Source organism: Motacilla alba, chromosome 2 (genome assembly GCF_015832195.1).
Source record: "Motacilla alba alba isolate MOTALB_02 chromosome 2, Motacilla_alba_V1.0_pri, whole genome shotgun sequence".
NCBI lineage: Eukaryota > Metazoa > Chordata > Aves > Passeriformes > Motacillidae > Motacilla > Motacilla alba.
The window spans coordinates 145,055,192-145,068,776 of record NC_052017.1 but is presented as its reverse complement, the minus strand read 5'-3'; the positions used below and the strand labels follow the sequence as shown (position 1 = coordinate 145,068,776).

Genomic DNA, 13,585 nt, shown 5'->3' with positions numbered 1-13,585 from the left:
AGAGTAATAAAAATTTAGTCAAGAAAATCAGGAACAATCCAAAAAAAAAAAAAAAGAATAGAGTTGCTACACCACAACCATTAGGAAATTACTTACCACACACAGGAATGTCTGCACATAAACTAGAATTTTTGTATGCAAACCAAATGTACTGTTTTCTACAAAATAAAATTTTGTTATGGGCTAAAAATAGATTTAATAGATGTATTATATCCAGTTCCCACTCATCTGATAAGGAGCAAAAACCACATAAATTAGTACTTTTTTTTTTTTAACTGAAACTATTCAAGAGTAATAAAGGTTTCAAAAGTGGGAACTTAAACACACTCAACAAGATGTTTCATGTATAAAGACTGGTATCATAACACCATTCTGCAGATTACAAAGAAAGGTTAGGATCAAGGTTTTAAACTTCATTTTGCAAGTCTTCTGAGGCTTTGCTTCAACTTCTCCTGGATATCTCAGGGATGCTGCTGATTGAAACTGTTTTATCCAACTCTGAGACAAAGCCTTAAAAGCTTTGCTTCAACAAAAGTATTATTCAATGAAATCCATTTCTGCTAAAAAAGAATCAGAGCTTTATAACTGAGTTTGAAATCTTCAGCTCAATGGCTGTAGAATCTCAGTAGCAACAGAATTGAACTTCACTCAAGGAGTATACTAACAGAGCACTTCAATTTGACAGAAAAGTGTCTTGGAGTTTAAGACAAGCCTTGAAGTAAGGACAAGTCATACAAACAGATACCCTTTAACTTTCCTTTAGAATATATGTGAAAAATGGTGATGACAAAACCACAGTCTTTTACTGTCATTTCCAAATCAAACACTAATAGCATTTAAATTTACCCTGAAGACATTTCAGTAGTTGTAGACCAACTTTGAAGGATTCTGTAAGCTCTGGAACAGTATATCTCTTGCGTAAAATGCAGATTTGAAAAAATAATTTACCAAAATCCAGAGAATAGAACTCATGATGTTTTTCTTAGAGCATGCTGTGTTCTAAAAAACTATTTACATATCCACATACTAGGTACTAACAGTGCAAAGCAGTTAGCAAGCTTTGGTTATAGGAAACGACCAAACAATAGGGTCTGTTTCCCAGAAATATTACCTGAAGGACATGAAAAATGAAGTAAACTTTAAATAGTACTTCAAATGTATCCACACTGAGAGTGTGTAGCAGAATCATTATAAGCATCTGTGGCAAAGTTAGCACTCTGCATTGTATTTGAATAATTTTCAGGATACATCTAACTAAGGAGATCTATATATATGGAATATTTCCATAGTGCTGCTTCTTCTAACATGCTTCATCATCTGAGGTAAAATGCTTCAGAGTATTATTAAGAAATTAGTTCACGAGGAATGCATTGAAACAAGAAATTAGTTTACAACTTGCATTCAGATATGCAAGTTTCAAGTTGCATTGACAAGAACTGTACACAAAACAGAAGAAAAGATCACCACAGTTAACAGTCACACCTAGGTGCTGCAGCCACAATCTCTGTATTCTGTAACATAAACAGAACTTTATTTAGGTTTTGTTTTCACACTTCAGAACTTGAAGGAGTTTCAACTGTTATCTCAGTACTGCAGTGAAGATGGGGGATGCTAGAGTAAAAATAATACATCTCCTGTCACAAAGAAAAACAGCAAAAGCAGTAGACTTCGCCTCCACGCAAATCAAACAAAAGCCACTTTTCACAAAGGGCCACTCAGAAAAGAAAATACATACGTTCTACCTCCAGAGCACTTCTGTATCATTTCATCATGACTATGAAAACTTAGTAGTACCATAAAAAAGAAAAACATACTATGTAAGTTGGAGATACTACCTGAAATTCACATCAGTCAAGGTAAGAGATTTACTGCTTCCAACTCCATAGGGTACAAACACAGACTGCACCTAAGGAGCCACTCAAGGCTAGAAATCAAGGTGCTCACAGTAGGACTGAACATCTCCTATGCTGTGCACAGCTTCTTTACAAAGGCAGCATTCAAGTTCCACAAGACCATTGTTAATTCAGTCCAAATTAATTAAACTTCCATCAATAAATGAAGGTTGTTTCCCCAATATTTTGCTCTTCTTTTGGGAATCCTTCATGTTGTACTGGGGGGAGTAATTGTGTTTGCAGGGAAAAGCTTGAAATGCACACATTCCAATGAAATTCCACGTACCTGGACAAAGCAGGAACAGGCACTCCTCTTGCTCGAATTGATGCTTTTCCACGGACAACTGGAACTTCTGCAGTTTCTGAGCCACCATTTAAATATGTTAATTCTTGAAGCTGTGCCTGTCTGATTTCATCGTTGTAGTCCTAAAACAAGGGGAGGAAGAGTGAGAAAAAAAAAATTCTATTTTTTTACCCACCACTCTCAGCAAACATGTCTCCTGAAAGTCTCCTCTTAGAAAGTTGAACATTCCACTGAAAAAGTATAATATACATATTAAGATAGGAACACTATTCAGTCCAAACATTATTAAAGAATTCTACATAATAACTGCCATTTCTGCTTAGGCTTGTTTTTCTTTCCCTTTGGATATATTTTAATGTAGCTTTACCAGTTAAAATAGCAATGTTAAAATGCTGCACAGATAGGAGGAAACCAGAAAAAAAAAAAATCAAGATCCCATATTCTAAACTGAGATCCAGTTTTTAGTTCCAGCTATAGAATGACTGTGTGTAAAAGCAGGAAAAAGAGAGAGTTACAAAAGAGTAGAGAATAAATATACAGTTGAGAACAGCACATGAAAGTGAAGGAATAGATTAGGAATCCACACTTCTAAAGTCAGGAGTTATAGAATAAACACAGGAATTCATTCAATACACACACCCACTGTTATCTAATAGGAAGAACTAAAAAATTAAATTCTATAATATGCAATGGTAAAAATGCCAAGGACATATGGCTTACTTCTGTCTGCACAAATCCTCTACTCTCAAGGTCTAGCAAAAAGAAAGCTCAGGTTTTTACAAACAGAATTAATATGGTACTTCTCAAGCACAGTTTTCAGGGACCTTGAGTCAACCTCTGAAACAAGCAGAGCGCACAGGAATAAAACAGACCCAGCACTGAACTCTTGAGATGTAAGTATTTTTCCACCCTTTCTCCTCCACTTAAAGTGAGCCAAGCAGAATGCAGCCATAAAGGTGATTTAAAGATAACTATTTTACCCAAGATGCATCCGTACTAACTGAGTATCAAAATATTAATAGGTGCTCCCATAGAAACAAAGGGATACTTCTGATACAACAGCTCTTCTGCAAATCCTCCCATTTCAAGAAGGAAGGCTTGTTCTAACACCACCCATTTTACAATTCAATGACAAAACAAAGAATCTGCATCTCACTGCAAATCTGAGTTTATTACATTTATTCACTAGACAGGGACCAAAAGATTGTCAGGCAGTCTTGAAGACTCTGAAACATAACCCTGCATTGAAAGGAGATTAAAACTTCCATGAATTCAAATCTCTCAATTATCCTTGAAACATTCTGCTTCTCCTAGACTTTTATAAAAGGAAATAAAAAAGTTGTCCTTTATATGCCATTGCTGAAGAAAGTTACTGGTGTTAGAAGAAGCAGCACCATAACAGCATTTTGTCCAGACTGCCTTAAATAGGTTCTGAAATTTAACTCACATCTGCCCACCTAAGATCATCCTCTATCTAGCAGCAGAAACAAAACAAAAAATAGGAAAAAGGTCTAAAAGACTGAAATAACTGTTTCAAATGGCATAAGTGAAGCTTTTGAGAAACAGAGTCCATTATTAAATGGCCAGGACCCAATACATAACCAATCCATCACAGGCTGTAAACTAAAAACAGGAAACTGAACACTTTTCTGGCAGCTACTGTACAGAAACCCACTCTATTTTTTCTTTGTTGTTGGATCAGAACTGGTTACAAAACCAAAATTCTATGTCCTGTATAGAACAAAATGCCAAGACACTGTACCACCAACATACAGTATCAAAGTTCTGACAGCCTGTATCAGATGCCCCTTATAATTTCTTCACAAAACATCTTTTTCAGATCTGTGCTCCTGGAAAAATACCTTTGATCATTTTTTACTCAATTAATTTAATCCCTTAGCAAAGATGTGCTTGGGTTGCCACTGTCTGTGTTGGGTCCCTTTTTCTTTTCACCCTGATGCTTTCTCACTTTCCAGCAGCATATTACCAGACACAGCAGCAGCCTTAGGTCACAGAGAAGGGCTCCACTGTGCACAGCACAGAACACAAAACATGGCCCTTATCACAGATGCCAGAGGCAGCAGGAGGATGCAGAGTGAAGGGGCAGTACAAGGCAGCCACGATAAGCTGCAGTGTTAATCCATTAGACTCTGAAATGGATTCCTCAATTAAAAGTAGCAGACGGTCAATTTATGAATACTCACTGCCGGAAACGGTGCACTTCAAGCCAAATTAAGCAGACAATAATCTTTTCCTCACCTAGAAGATAGATGTGGAAACCCTTTAGACTGCATTCCTTACCTCTAAGCAGCTTCGGCAGTGGCAGCACTTGAATTTCAGTCAAATGCTGATGCTGAATTTCAACCAAACAGGTATACTCTCATTTTATGAATAAATTTACAAACTAGAGTTTTATTCAACCATGGAGGGTACAGTTACATCAAGATCCACACAAGAGATTTTCATTCCACAAGTCCCCATACTAACATGATCGAACTAAACCTTCTTTATAATTGTATCTATGATTTTCACCCAGCCAGATCAACACATTGGGCAGCGGCTCTTCTTGGGATCTCTCTAGCTTAAGACCTTATTTCAATTTATCACTCAAACCTTCAGAAAAGCTATTTATTTATATCATGTTAGGACAGGTCCCTACAAAACCCTTTGCAGCTTTGCAAAGCACTCAAGTAGATCTTTATCCTGACAGTGAACAATCAATAATTATCAGGTTTCCAGCCACCTTTTTACACCTCACAGTTACTTGCCAGCTTACTTAAGGAAAAGTCTGTGAGAGCTTCCAAAGGCGACCAGGCTCTTCAAAAATGCCATTAAAAGCTATTTCATCACCACATCTTACAAATCAAATATACAGAAGGTAGGACAGGCTACAGGAAAAGGTTGTGACTCCTACTCACATTGTCATGTAATCGGTATAGATTGTTCTCTCAAAGACATTTCTATACTTTGCTTTGAAGACAAGGAGAACAAGAATCTCTGGTAACCAAAGGCAAAGGGTAATTAGTGCTGTATCTGTCAGAAAACAAATGACTGCCACTGCTCAAAGATTAAGCAAAACAGGCTAAGTTCTAATGGCCAAAACTGCCATTGCCATAAAATCACAGAATGGTTTGGGATGGAAAGGGCCTTAAAGACCATCTGGTTCCAACTCTCCAGCCATGGGCAGGGACACCCTGTACTAGATCAGGATGCTCAGCGCCCCATCCAGCCTGGCCTTGAAACCCTGGTATGATACAGGGGCAGGTGAGGTTGAAAGTACCTGGCTTTTTGACCTGACAGAAGTAATTCTGAGATAACCAGTATCAAGGACAACACCCACCAATCTAATACTCAAACAAGAGCGCTGACCAAAGAGTCTGGGTAATTTAAAGAAAGGTAAAAGAACATACCTAAAGTCAGAAGCCACAATTCTAACTGCAGGAGAAAGGTAAGACTCAAGGCAACATAAACACAGCTAAAAATGCCCTCAAAACCAGTTTTTATGTTTTGGGTTGAGTAACGCCAAAAGTTTAAATGAAATAACACAACTGCAGCTGCTTGAGGTTAAATGTCAATGCAAGGATCCTTGCCCATGGATTTGAAGATCAAATAAAAGAGGCTGAGGCATTTTTGCTATAGTCAGCTAGCACAAGGATATTCTGCATTCTAGCACCAAACATGGTGGTACGTTCAGCACTGATCTGAAAAATGAACAGTAACTATGTTCATAAATTTGGTTTAGCATCTAAAACTATAGGAAGTCGGTGACCCTACATTGTGAGGAGAATGCAAATTATGATCATAATCATATATACTCATAGCAGGACATCTTTCCTGAAATAAAACAGGTAATTTCTTAAGAAAGCCACAACACACCTTGAAGGAAAAAAAAAACAAAAACAAACCCCAAACACCAAGTTGCATTTGGCAGCAGTGAACCAAACAGTAGTTCTAGAGAAGAAAAAGCTGCTACTTATTCCTTCAGTGGCTGCTGCAAGGGGGGATAGGCGAAAGAGATTAAGGCATTTAGAGCAATTCTGATAAGCTTACATTTGAAAAGCCAAAGGGAAATTAAGACAGTGTTGGCTTGATCCCACAGTTCAGGAAAGATTATGTCGCATCAGTTCAGCTCAGTATAATAAAGATGCAATGATCAAAAAATAATGATGGAAAAGTGTATAAGCACCAGTCAATGGAATTGCTTGTTATCAGTCTGTAATTCTACTGGCTTAACACACTAATGACCAGGTTATGATAAGCTTACTTCGTTTATGGCAACATTAGGGAAATCAAGCTCAATGAAGAAAAATAAGACCTCTGATGAAAGGGGCATGGGGATCAGGCATATCCTTCCTTCCAGAACGTGCAAGAAGCATTTATCAAATTAAACATATTTCTATCTAAAAAAGGCAGCTGTTTGCTGCCCAGAATAGCCAAGAACTTAATTCTCTCTTATCACTCCACACCATTAAATCATGAATCATGTAAATAGAGTAACCTTTGACATTATGATAGCCCAGCATTCCTACAAATATTCTGTTGAGTATCCCCTGTCTGATTTGTTAGGATGTCTGAACAATAGTATGCTCATTCACCTCTTTTCATATGCATCAAGAAAAAAGCAATTTGGAACCTGCAGACAAGTGTACAATGTGATGCTTGATTTTTTATACGATGAGAACATAACACCCAGGACATCTTTGCTTTTTAACTGTCCTAAAGTGCATCTACATTAGGGTTATTTCACATCAGGACATATTCCAACTGAATTAGATGACAATTGTCATTTATCATCCTTTGGTTCATAACACAGTGTAGTATTGGGGCACATGAACTCACTTCATTCTGATGAAAACAGGTCAGAGGAAACACTCAAAGAGCACACAGCTTCAGTCACCTGGAGACTTAGTTTCATAAAATAGCTTGAGTTGGAAGGGACCAAGAGGGACCATTTCAGTCCAAATCCTGGCCCTACACAGGACACCTCTAGAATCCCACCATGTGCCTGAGAGCACTGTCCAGTTCTTGAACTCTGTCAGGTTTTTTGTTATGACCATTTCCCTGGGGGCCTGTTTTGGTGCCCAACCACTCTCTGGGCGGTTACACAGATGTGGACTAGGTTTGGTGCAAACTGTAATTCCCAAAATACACACAGGAGCACTGTTAACTCACCAGCACCAACTGTACAAGAAACAACTCCAACTGGTCCCCAGTACAGCCACTCTGGCTCTACTCAGACATTTACAAGTTGCTGTCACTCAGACACATGCCTCAGGAAACTTTTCATTGGCCAGGTGCCCACACTTCACAGATCTGACACAAATAAAGACTAACACCTAGGTAACATTTTCAGCAGTAAAAATAAACAGAAGTCAATGCACCTTAAGAATGCTTTGCTTTCTATACTATTCCTTTGATCACCAATAAAGACTGAAGAAATGTTCACTTAAGAGCTAAAACAGTTGAGAACTTCACACAGAGATACATCACCTCAAGTGCTCCAGAGCTTCATAAGAGAGGCTGGACTTTTTCAAGCAGTTTAAGATTGAAAAGATGTAAGGTTGCTTCTTACATGAAGTGCAGATGAAATTATCTTCTTATAGAAGACATTAGAAACCAATAACTAGATATATCCCAAGCCTAGAGTACAAAATTGTACTGGAAACCAGATGTCATTTTATACACCCATACAATGGAAGCTGAAGTATACACCAGAGAACAAGTATCACTCATGTATCACTAGTATTGTGATAAAAATGAAGATACAAGATAAACCTGTATTGATTTTCAGCACTCAACACTAAACCAGGATTACACGTGAGAGAAAAACTACAGCTTCAAATGTATTAATTCTTAAACAGAACTGATGCTTCACATGTACCAAGAAAACATTAAAGGCACACATCTTACAGATTTTTACATTTGCAGTCTGTGATACTTTGCATATGACTAATTAAGCAAGAATAAGTTTCTATTTTACTGTAGGTTAGGTCATGACATTTGTGTGGACAGTTACAGATTCACGCAGTAAGTGCCTGTATCAAAATGCAAAGTATTTGACAATCATCATTTCTTTCACAAAATAATCAAGCAACATGACCTGATCAATACTGTGCGCTGTTCAGAATCATAGAACAGTTTGAGTTGGAAGTGACCTTAAACATCATCTAGTTCCAACCCCCTGCAATGGGCAGGGACACCTTTGCTAGACCAGCTTACTCAGTTTTACAGATAACATTTCTCATTTAAGACTACCAGAATTCTCATTAAAAAAAAATACTAACAGGAATCAGGAACTTCTTGATTTCTTCCAATGCATGTCCCATTCTGGCATATGCTTCTGCAGGTGGAGCAAATACTTCAATTAAAACATGTAGGTCATCATTTAGGTGGAAATACTTCGCCTCTCCACTTTTTCTCAACTCTTCCTCCTAGGAGATAAGAAAAAGATTGGTTTTACACATTCTTGTTTGAAACGTAATGCACGTGTTGAAGTTTCTCCAGAGGAATTTGCAGACACTGTTCACTCATGTTCAGATGTCTGCAAATAAAAAAGTAACACCAAGTAAGAGCCAACAGCTCCTGCTCACATACAGACGCTGTAGCACAAGGAGGAATGCTTCCAAGAGTTTTCCCAGGTGCACCAGTTTCATGAAGACGCTCTTTTCTTGCAAGTAAAGTCTACAGAAACAGGTTTGATCTAATATTCCACAAGAGTGGGCTTCTTTTACCAATATTATTTCAATTTCAGTATTAATATGCTGTTCTCACTGAAGTTTTTATCCAATGAGTGCATCCTTCTCAGAACTGTGCTATTTGGACATAAAGCTAACAGCATATGAAATGAGGGAAGAGAACATTAGCAAAAAGAGTTCACTAGCTATTTCAGTAGCAAGCTTATTGCTTTCATCGTCCTTCACCCAACCCACTTCAATGACTGCAAAGCTGAGTTCAATGGAGTAAAGCAGAGCTCAGTTCTCAAATACTGACATTCACATGCAAAATATCCACAGACCAAAAGGGCAGCACTTGCTTTTTCAGGCTGCTCCTCACCAGTGTGTACTTGACTAGTCCTAAGGGATGAGACCAGCACTAAAAATAATTTCATTGCTTTACCAGATAACATTGTATCAATTAATTAGCAGTTCTGTTGTCTAAAAAACTAACACCTCCCTGCAGATTCCTGTATTTGGCAAGCACCAGGTAAGCACTTCACCCTTAAGATTACTAAAATTGTAAATTGCAATGATAGCTGAAATCTCCCCTGCACACCCCTAATTATGGGTTGAGGTTTCTGTGTGACAATTCATTTCTGCTCTTCATGAATACCATTCTTTTTAACATGATTTGTGTTTAACTATGAAGATGTTTAAAACAGGAAAAAAACCCAAAAATCGGTCTAAATTGCTGTCAGAGCACCCAGACCAAGAATATTAAGAAGTCACTCAGCAGGATTAGACTCCATCGGTAAAATCATTATTTTGTACATTAAAATAAGAGATCATAAAAATAGAAAGTAACCCAATATAAATGTCACAGCTCAAATATTTAGTTTCAATAGGAACTGCTTCTCAGTTAAATACTTTAGGCACAGTTACTCCAAACATATGAGTCACTAGCACTGGAAGCTAGTTGAGGTCCTCATATACTGGTTTTTAGTATATACTTGCACCACATGTTCCTTGTCCTCTTCTCCTAAAGACAAAAAAATATCACTGTGCAGTTGGTCTGTGCAGAAAGCAGAGTGCTAAGAAACTTCCTGTCTATGTTTATCAATCAAGTTGGCTGATAAAAGCAATAAGCAATAGAGTCACCATTTTCTGTGTAGGACCTGGTAAAAAAGCATTTCAATCAGCACCTTCAACAAAACATATAGAATTTCAATGCAGGTTTTTTTTAAGATTATTCCCATAACCAAACTTTTAAGGTAACTCTGTGCTTTTTTTGCTGAGTTCACTTTATTATTGTATTTTATTTTAGTTCTGTAACATGACTTGGCAATGCTTCCATTACTTTCTCCATTACTTGCAAGGCCAGAAGTTGGACTTTGATGATCCACGTGGGTACCTTCTAGCTCAGGATATTCTGTGGTTCTATGAAAATACTACACACTAAAACTCTTATAACAGCACACAAATGAAAATAAGCTCACTCACTCACTGGCTACATCTCACAACCATAGGAACACATTAAGCATTTCAGGTTTTTTTTTTTGTTTCCCATGAAGATCAACACAAAAGCCACAACTTGTTCCCATTCCAGTATCCCTCTTTGACAGCAATTTAGCTCCCATAAAATTCTCTGCCTTCCATGACTTGACATCTATTGGCTTGGTTTGCCCACTGCATGCTAAATCATGGGCCAAAGAGAGACATTAACCAATAATCAGTATTAGGATTTCCTATGCTTTATTTGTTCCAATTTTCTTTACAAGGTTTGTTCCCCTCAGAAATTTAAGGTAAGTATCAAAACTCCACTGGCATAGCCAGGCCTTACCTTTGTCTTGTCCCTCATAGAACCTTTTCCCAAAATAGACATTTTTGTCAGTGTTTCTTCCTGCAAACGCTTTAGAGAATTACCACGTGGACCCAAAAGTTTTCCCACAAAGTTGAACTGTAAGAAAACAAACAAACAAACAAAAAAAAAACAACACAATTAAAAATACAATTAAGTTAATGTAAATTAATGAGCAATGAATAAATTAAAATGAGTATTTTGCTGAAAGAGCTTTTGGTCATAGGCGCAAATGATTAGATCATAAATTAAAAAATATTAAGTACAATCACATAGCACAATTAATAGAATGTCAGTGGCTCCAGTAACACAGAAATATCTGAACTCAAGGATGACTTGGTGTCCACTACAAGGTGCCAGATCAAGAGGAGCCTGTTGACAAAGCCCTCTTGCTCCAGCTAACAGGAGGCATCCTGCCCAAGACTTCTGTCCTATTGAGGGACTCCAACCACCCCAACATCTGCTGGAAAAGCGGCAAGGCAAGCTGCAGGCAACCCTGGAGACTCCTGGAATACATGTGGGACAGCTTCCTGACCCAGGTAACAGACAGACCTGCCAGAGGGAAGGCATTATGGGATCTGCTGGTCACCAAGGCAAATAAGCTCAATGGGGACACCAGGATTGGAGTGCATTGGATATGAGTCAGGTAAGGAGTGAAGTTGGGCTCATGAATCTTAGGGAAGCAGATTTCCAGCTCTTTGGGGAGCTAGTCAGTGGGATCCCCTGAGAGAGTGCCCTCAGGGATGAGGGAGTGGAACAGAGCTGGCAGATCTTTAGGGAAGTCTTCTATTGAACACAAGAGCTAGCAATTCCCAGCAGCAAGAATTCAGGCAAGAGACCTGCATGGCTGAGCAGGGACAGGCTGGTCAAACTAAAGAGCAAGAAATAAATACACAGATAGTGGGAAGTTAAGACAGGTGACCTGGGAAGAGTATAGAGATAAAGTCTGCTTGTCTAGAGCTGGAGTGAGGAAGGCCCAAACACAGCTGAAACTGAATCTCACAAAGGACACAAAGAGCAACAGAAAGGGCTTCTCCAGATGTCCCAAGCAGAAAAGGAAGGTTAAAGAAGGTATTGTTCCCCCTTTGCCCTGATAAACAATGCTGGAAAACTGGTTACATCAGGTAAGAAGGTTGAGGTACTCAACAACTGAAGTGATGCAATCATATTAAAAAGATAGTTTTAAGCAGAAATAAAATATAGTGATGCTGAACAGCAAACAAGCTTAAGCCTTATGGCCTCAAATTTATGAAACACTTTGTAAGTTCTCTGTTTGTCCCTCTACTACTGTGTCACTGAAGAGCCAAGATGGGCTGCACTGATCTCCCTGTTCATCTGGAGTTACTTGAAAGGACCTAACCATGGGGCAATGGCAGTCCCAAATCTCTTGTTGCTACACTGGAAGTGGTGACAGAACAAGGCCCAGCTGCACTCACACTACAATGCACAAAGTGTACCGGTCCAGTTAAATTCTTTCAGCTTTAGACAAAAAGGAAAACAAGCATTAAAAGTAAACTAAATATGGAAATGTAAGTTTACTCCCCTTACTAGTTGAAAATTCCCAATGTAGACCTGACACAGTATTTTTGAGAAAATGGCTAACAGATTACTAAAGTCCACAGAGCTTATTAAATTTAAGGCTTTGCGTGAACCAGTCTTTTCTGAAATTATCAGATCACATAAAAAATTCTCAGGGAATTTTTTTATTAGAGTTGTCCATTTTTTTCTTATAGGTCCTAAGATACAGTCAATAAAAAATATTAATCAGAAAGATTGAAGAGATACAGACAGAAATTTCCCTAGCTGAGAATATTCAGGACTCAAGGCCACTGATGGGGTCCTGTGCAATTTAATTTACAATCATTATTTCAACAGAAGGTTGAGCATCTGAAGGCACAGATGTTCTCTAGAGATTCCTTTTAACTTGGACTTCTGATTTTGTTGTTTCTGAAGATATAACTAAGGAAAGCAAACAAATTGAAACAATTTGTAACAAATCTGAACCTCGAGATGTCAATTACTCCTTATCAAGAGTCTCCTTAAAGAAGGCTCATAGTTCATCTCAAAGTAAAGCTTTCATGTAGAGGAACACCACCTCAGTTTTTCAAGCATTACTTAAGATTACTTATGTCTACTTATAACAGCCTTTTAAGCTACTGGGAACAAAAATAAACACTTACTCTTTACTGCAGAGAAATTCTTTCAGTTAAAACCAAGTAGTTTAATGTTGTGTAAATCTAAAACTTGATGTACCAAACTTTAATACTTCCAAAAGTTGTCATCTTTTAAAAACCATAAAATCTCTAGTGCCAAAGTCAGACACTGCAGAAGCTATACAAGGACTCGCACAGATGACATATTCTAGACACATTTAATGAACATGAACATGTATTGTCTGCATCGTGAGATCCACTGAACTATTCTTTCCTGTGCACTAAGGCTCCAAATATTTGATTTGACAAGTCTGAAGCATAAGAAACTTGTGTTGCAAGTCTGAAATTCTGCTGACTTAAAGCATAATACTTCTAGGTGTAGCTTAAAAGCACTAGCACAGGTTAGTAAAATAATGCTAGAAACACACTCACAAAGCATTTTTTTTGCTCCCACATTACAAAACTGAAAGGCTTTGCAACATTTCAGTTGATTATTCCATAAATAAAACCCATTTATGATATTGAAGGAATCCTTTCAGTAGAAAACAGATTATTTACTTTGAATAGGTAATGCATTTTGTTCAAACTATTGGTTTATCTCCCTTTTATATCAAATTGGAAACATCTGATCAAAGGGTTTTGAGATATTTCATAGCTATAGAAACACTCAAAGTATCAGTCACTAAGTTACTGTTATTACTTATACACTGCTTTCAATCAAA

General features: G+C 37.8%; 1 protein-coding gene across 2 annotated transcripts in view; it reads right to left on the bottom strand.

Moving 5' to 3' along the window:
• Positions 1-13,585, bottom strand: part of KHDRBS3 (KH RNA binding domain containing, signal transduction associated 3) — a 92,205-nt gene that overhangs the window by 43,089 nt on the left and 35,531 nt on the right. For both annotated transcript variants that reach the window (XR_005255695.1, XM_038126985.1), the window contains exons 3-5: positions 10,693-10,809; positions 8,481-8,627; positions 2,179-2,318 (exon numbers count right to left, since the gene is read on the bottom strand). Coding sequence is in view for 1 of the 2 variants with exons in the window: in XM_038126985.1 (XP_037982913.1) it covers positions 2,179-2,318; positions 8,481-8,627; positions 10,693-10,809 (404 nt within the window). In the remaining variant the exon portion in view is untranslated. The remainder of the gene's footprint in view (positions 1-2,178; positions 2,319-8,480; positions 8,628-10,692; positions 10,810-13,585) is intronic.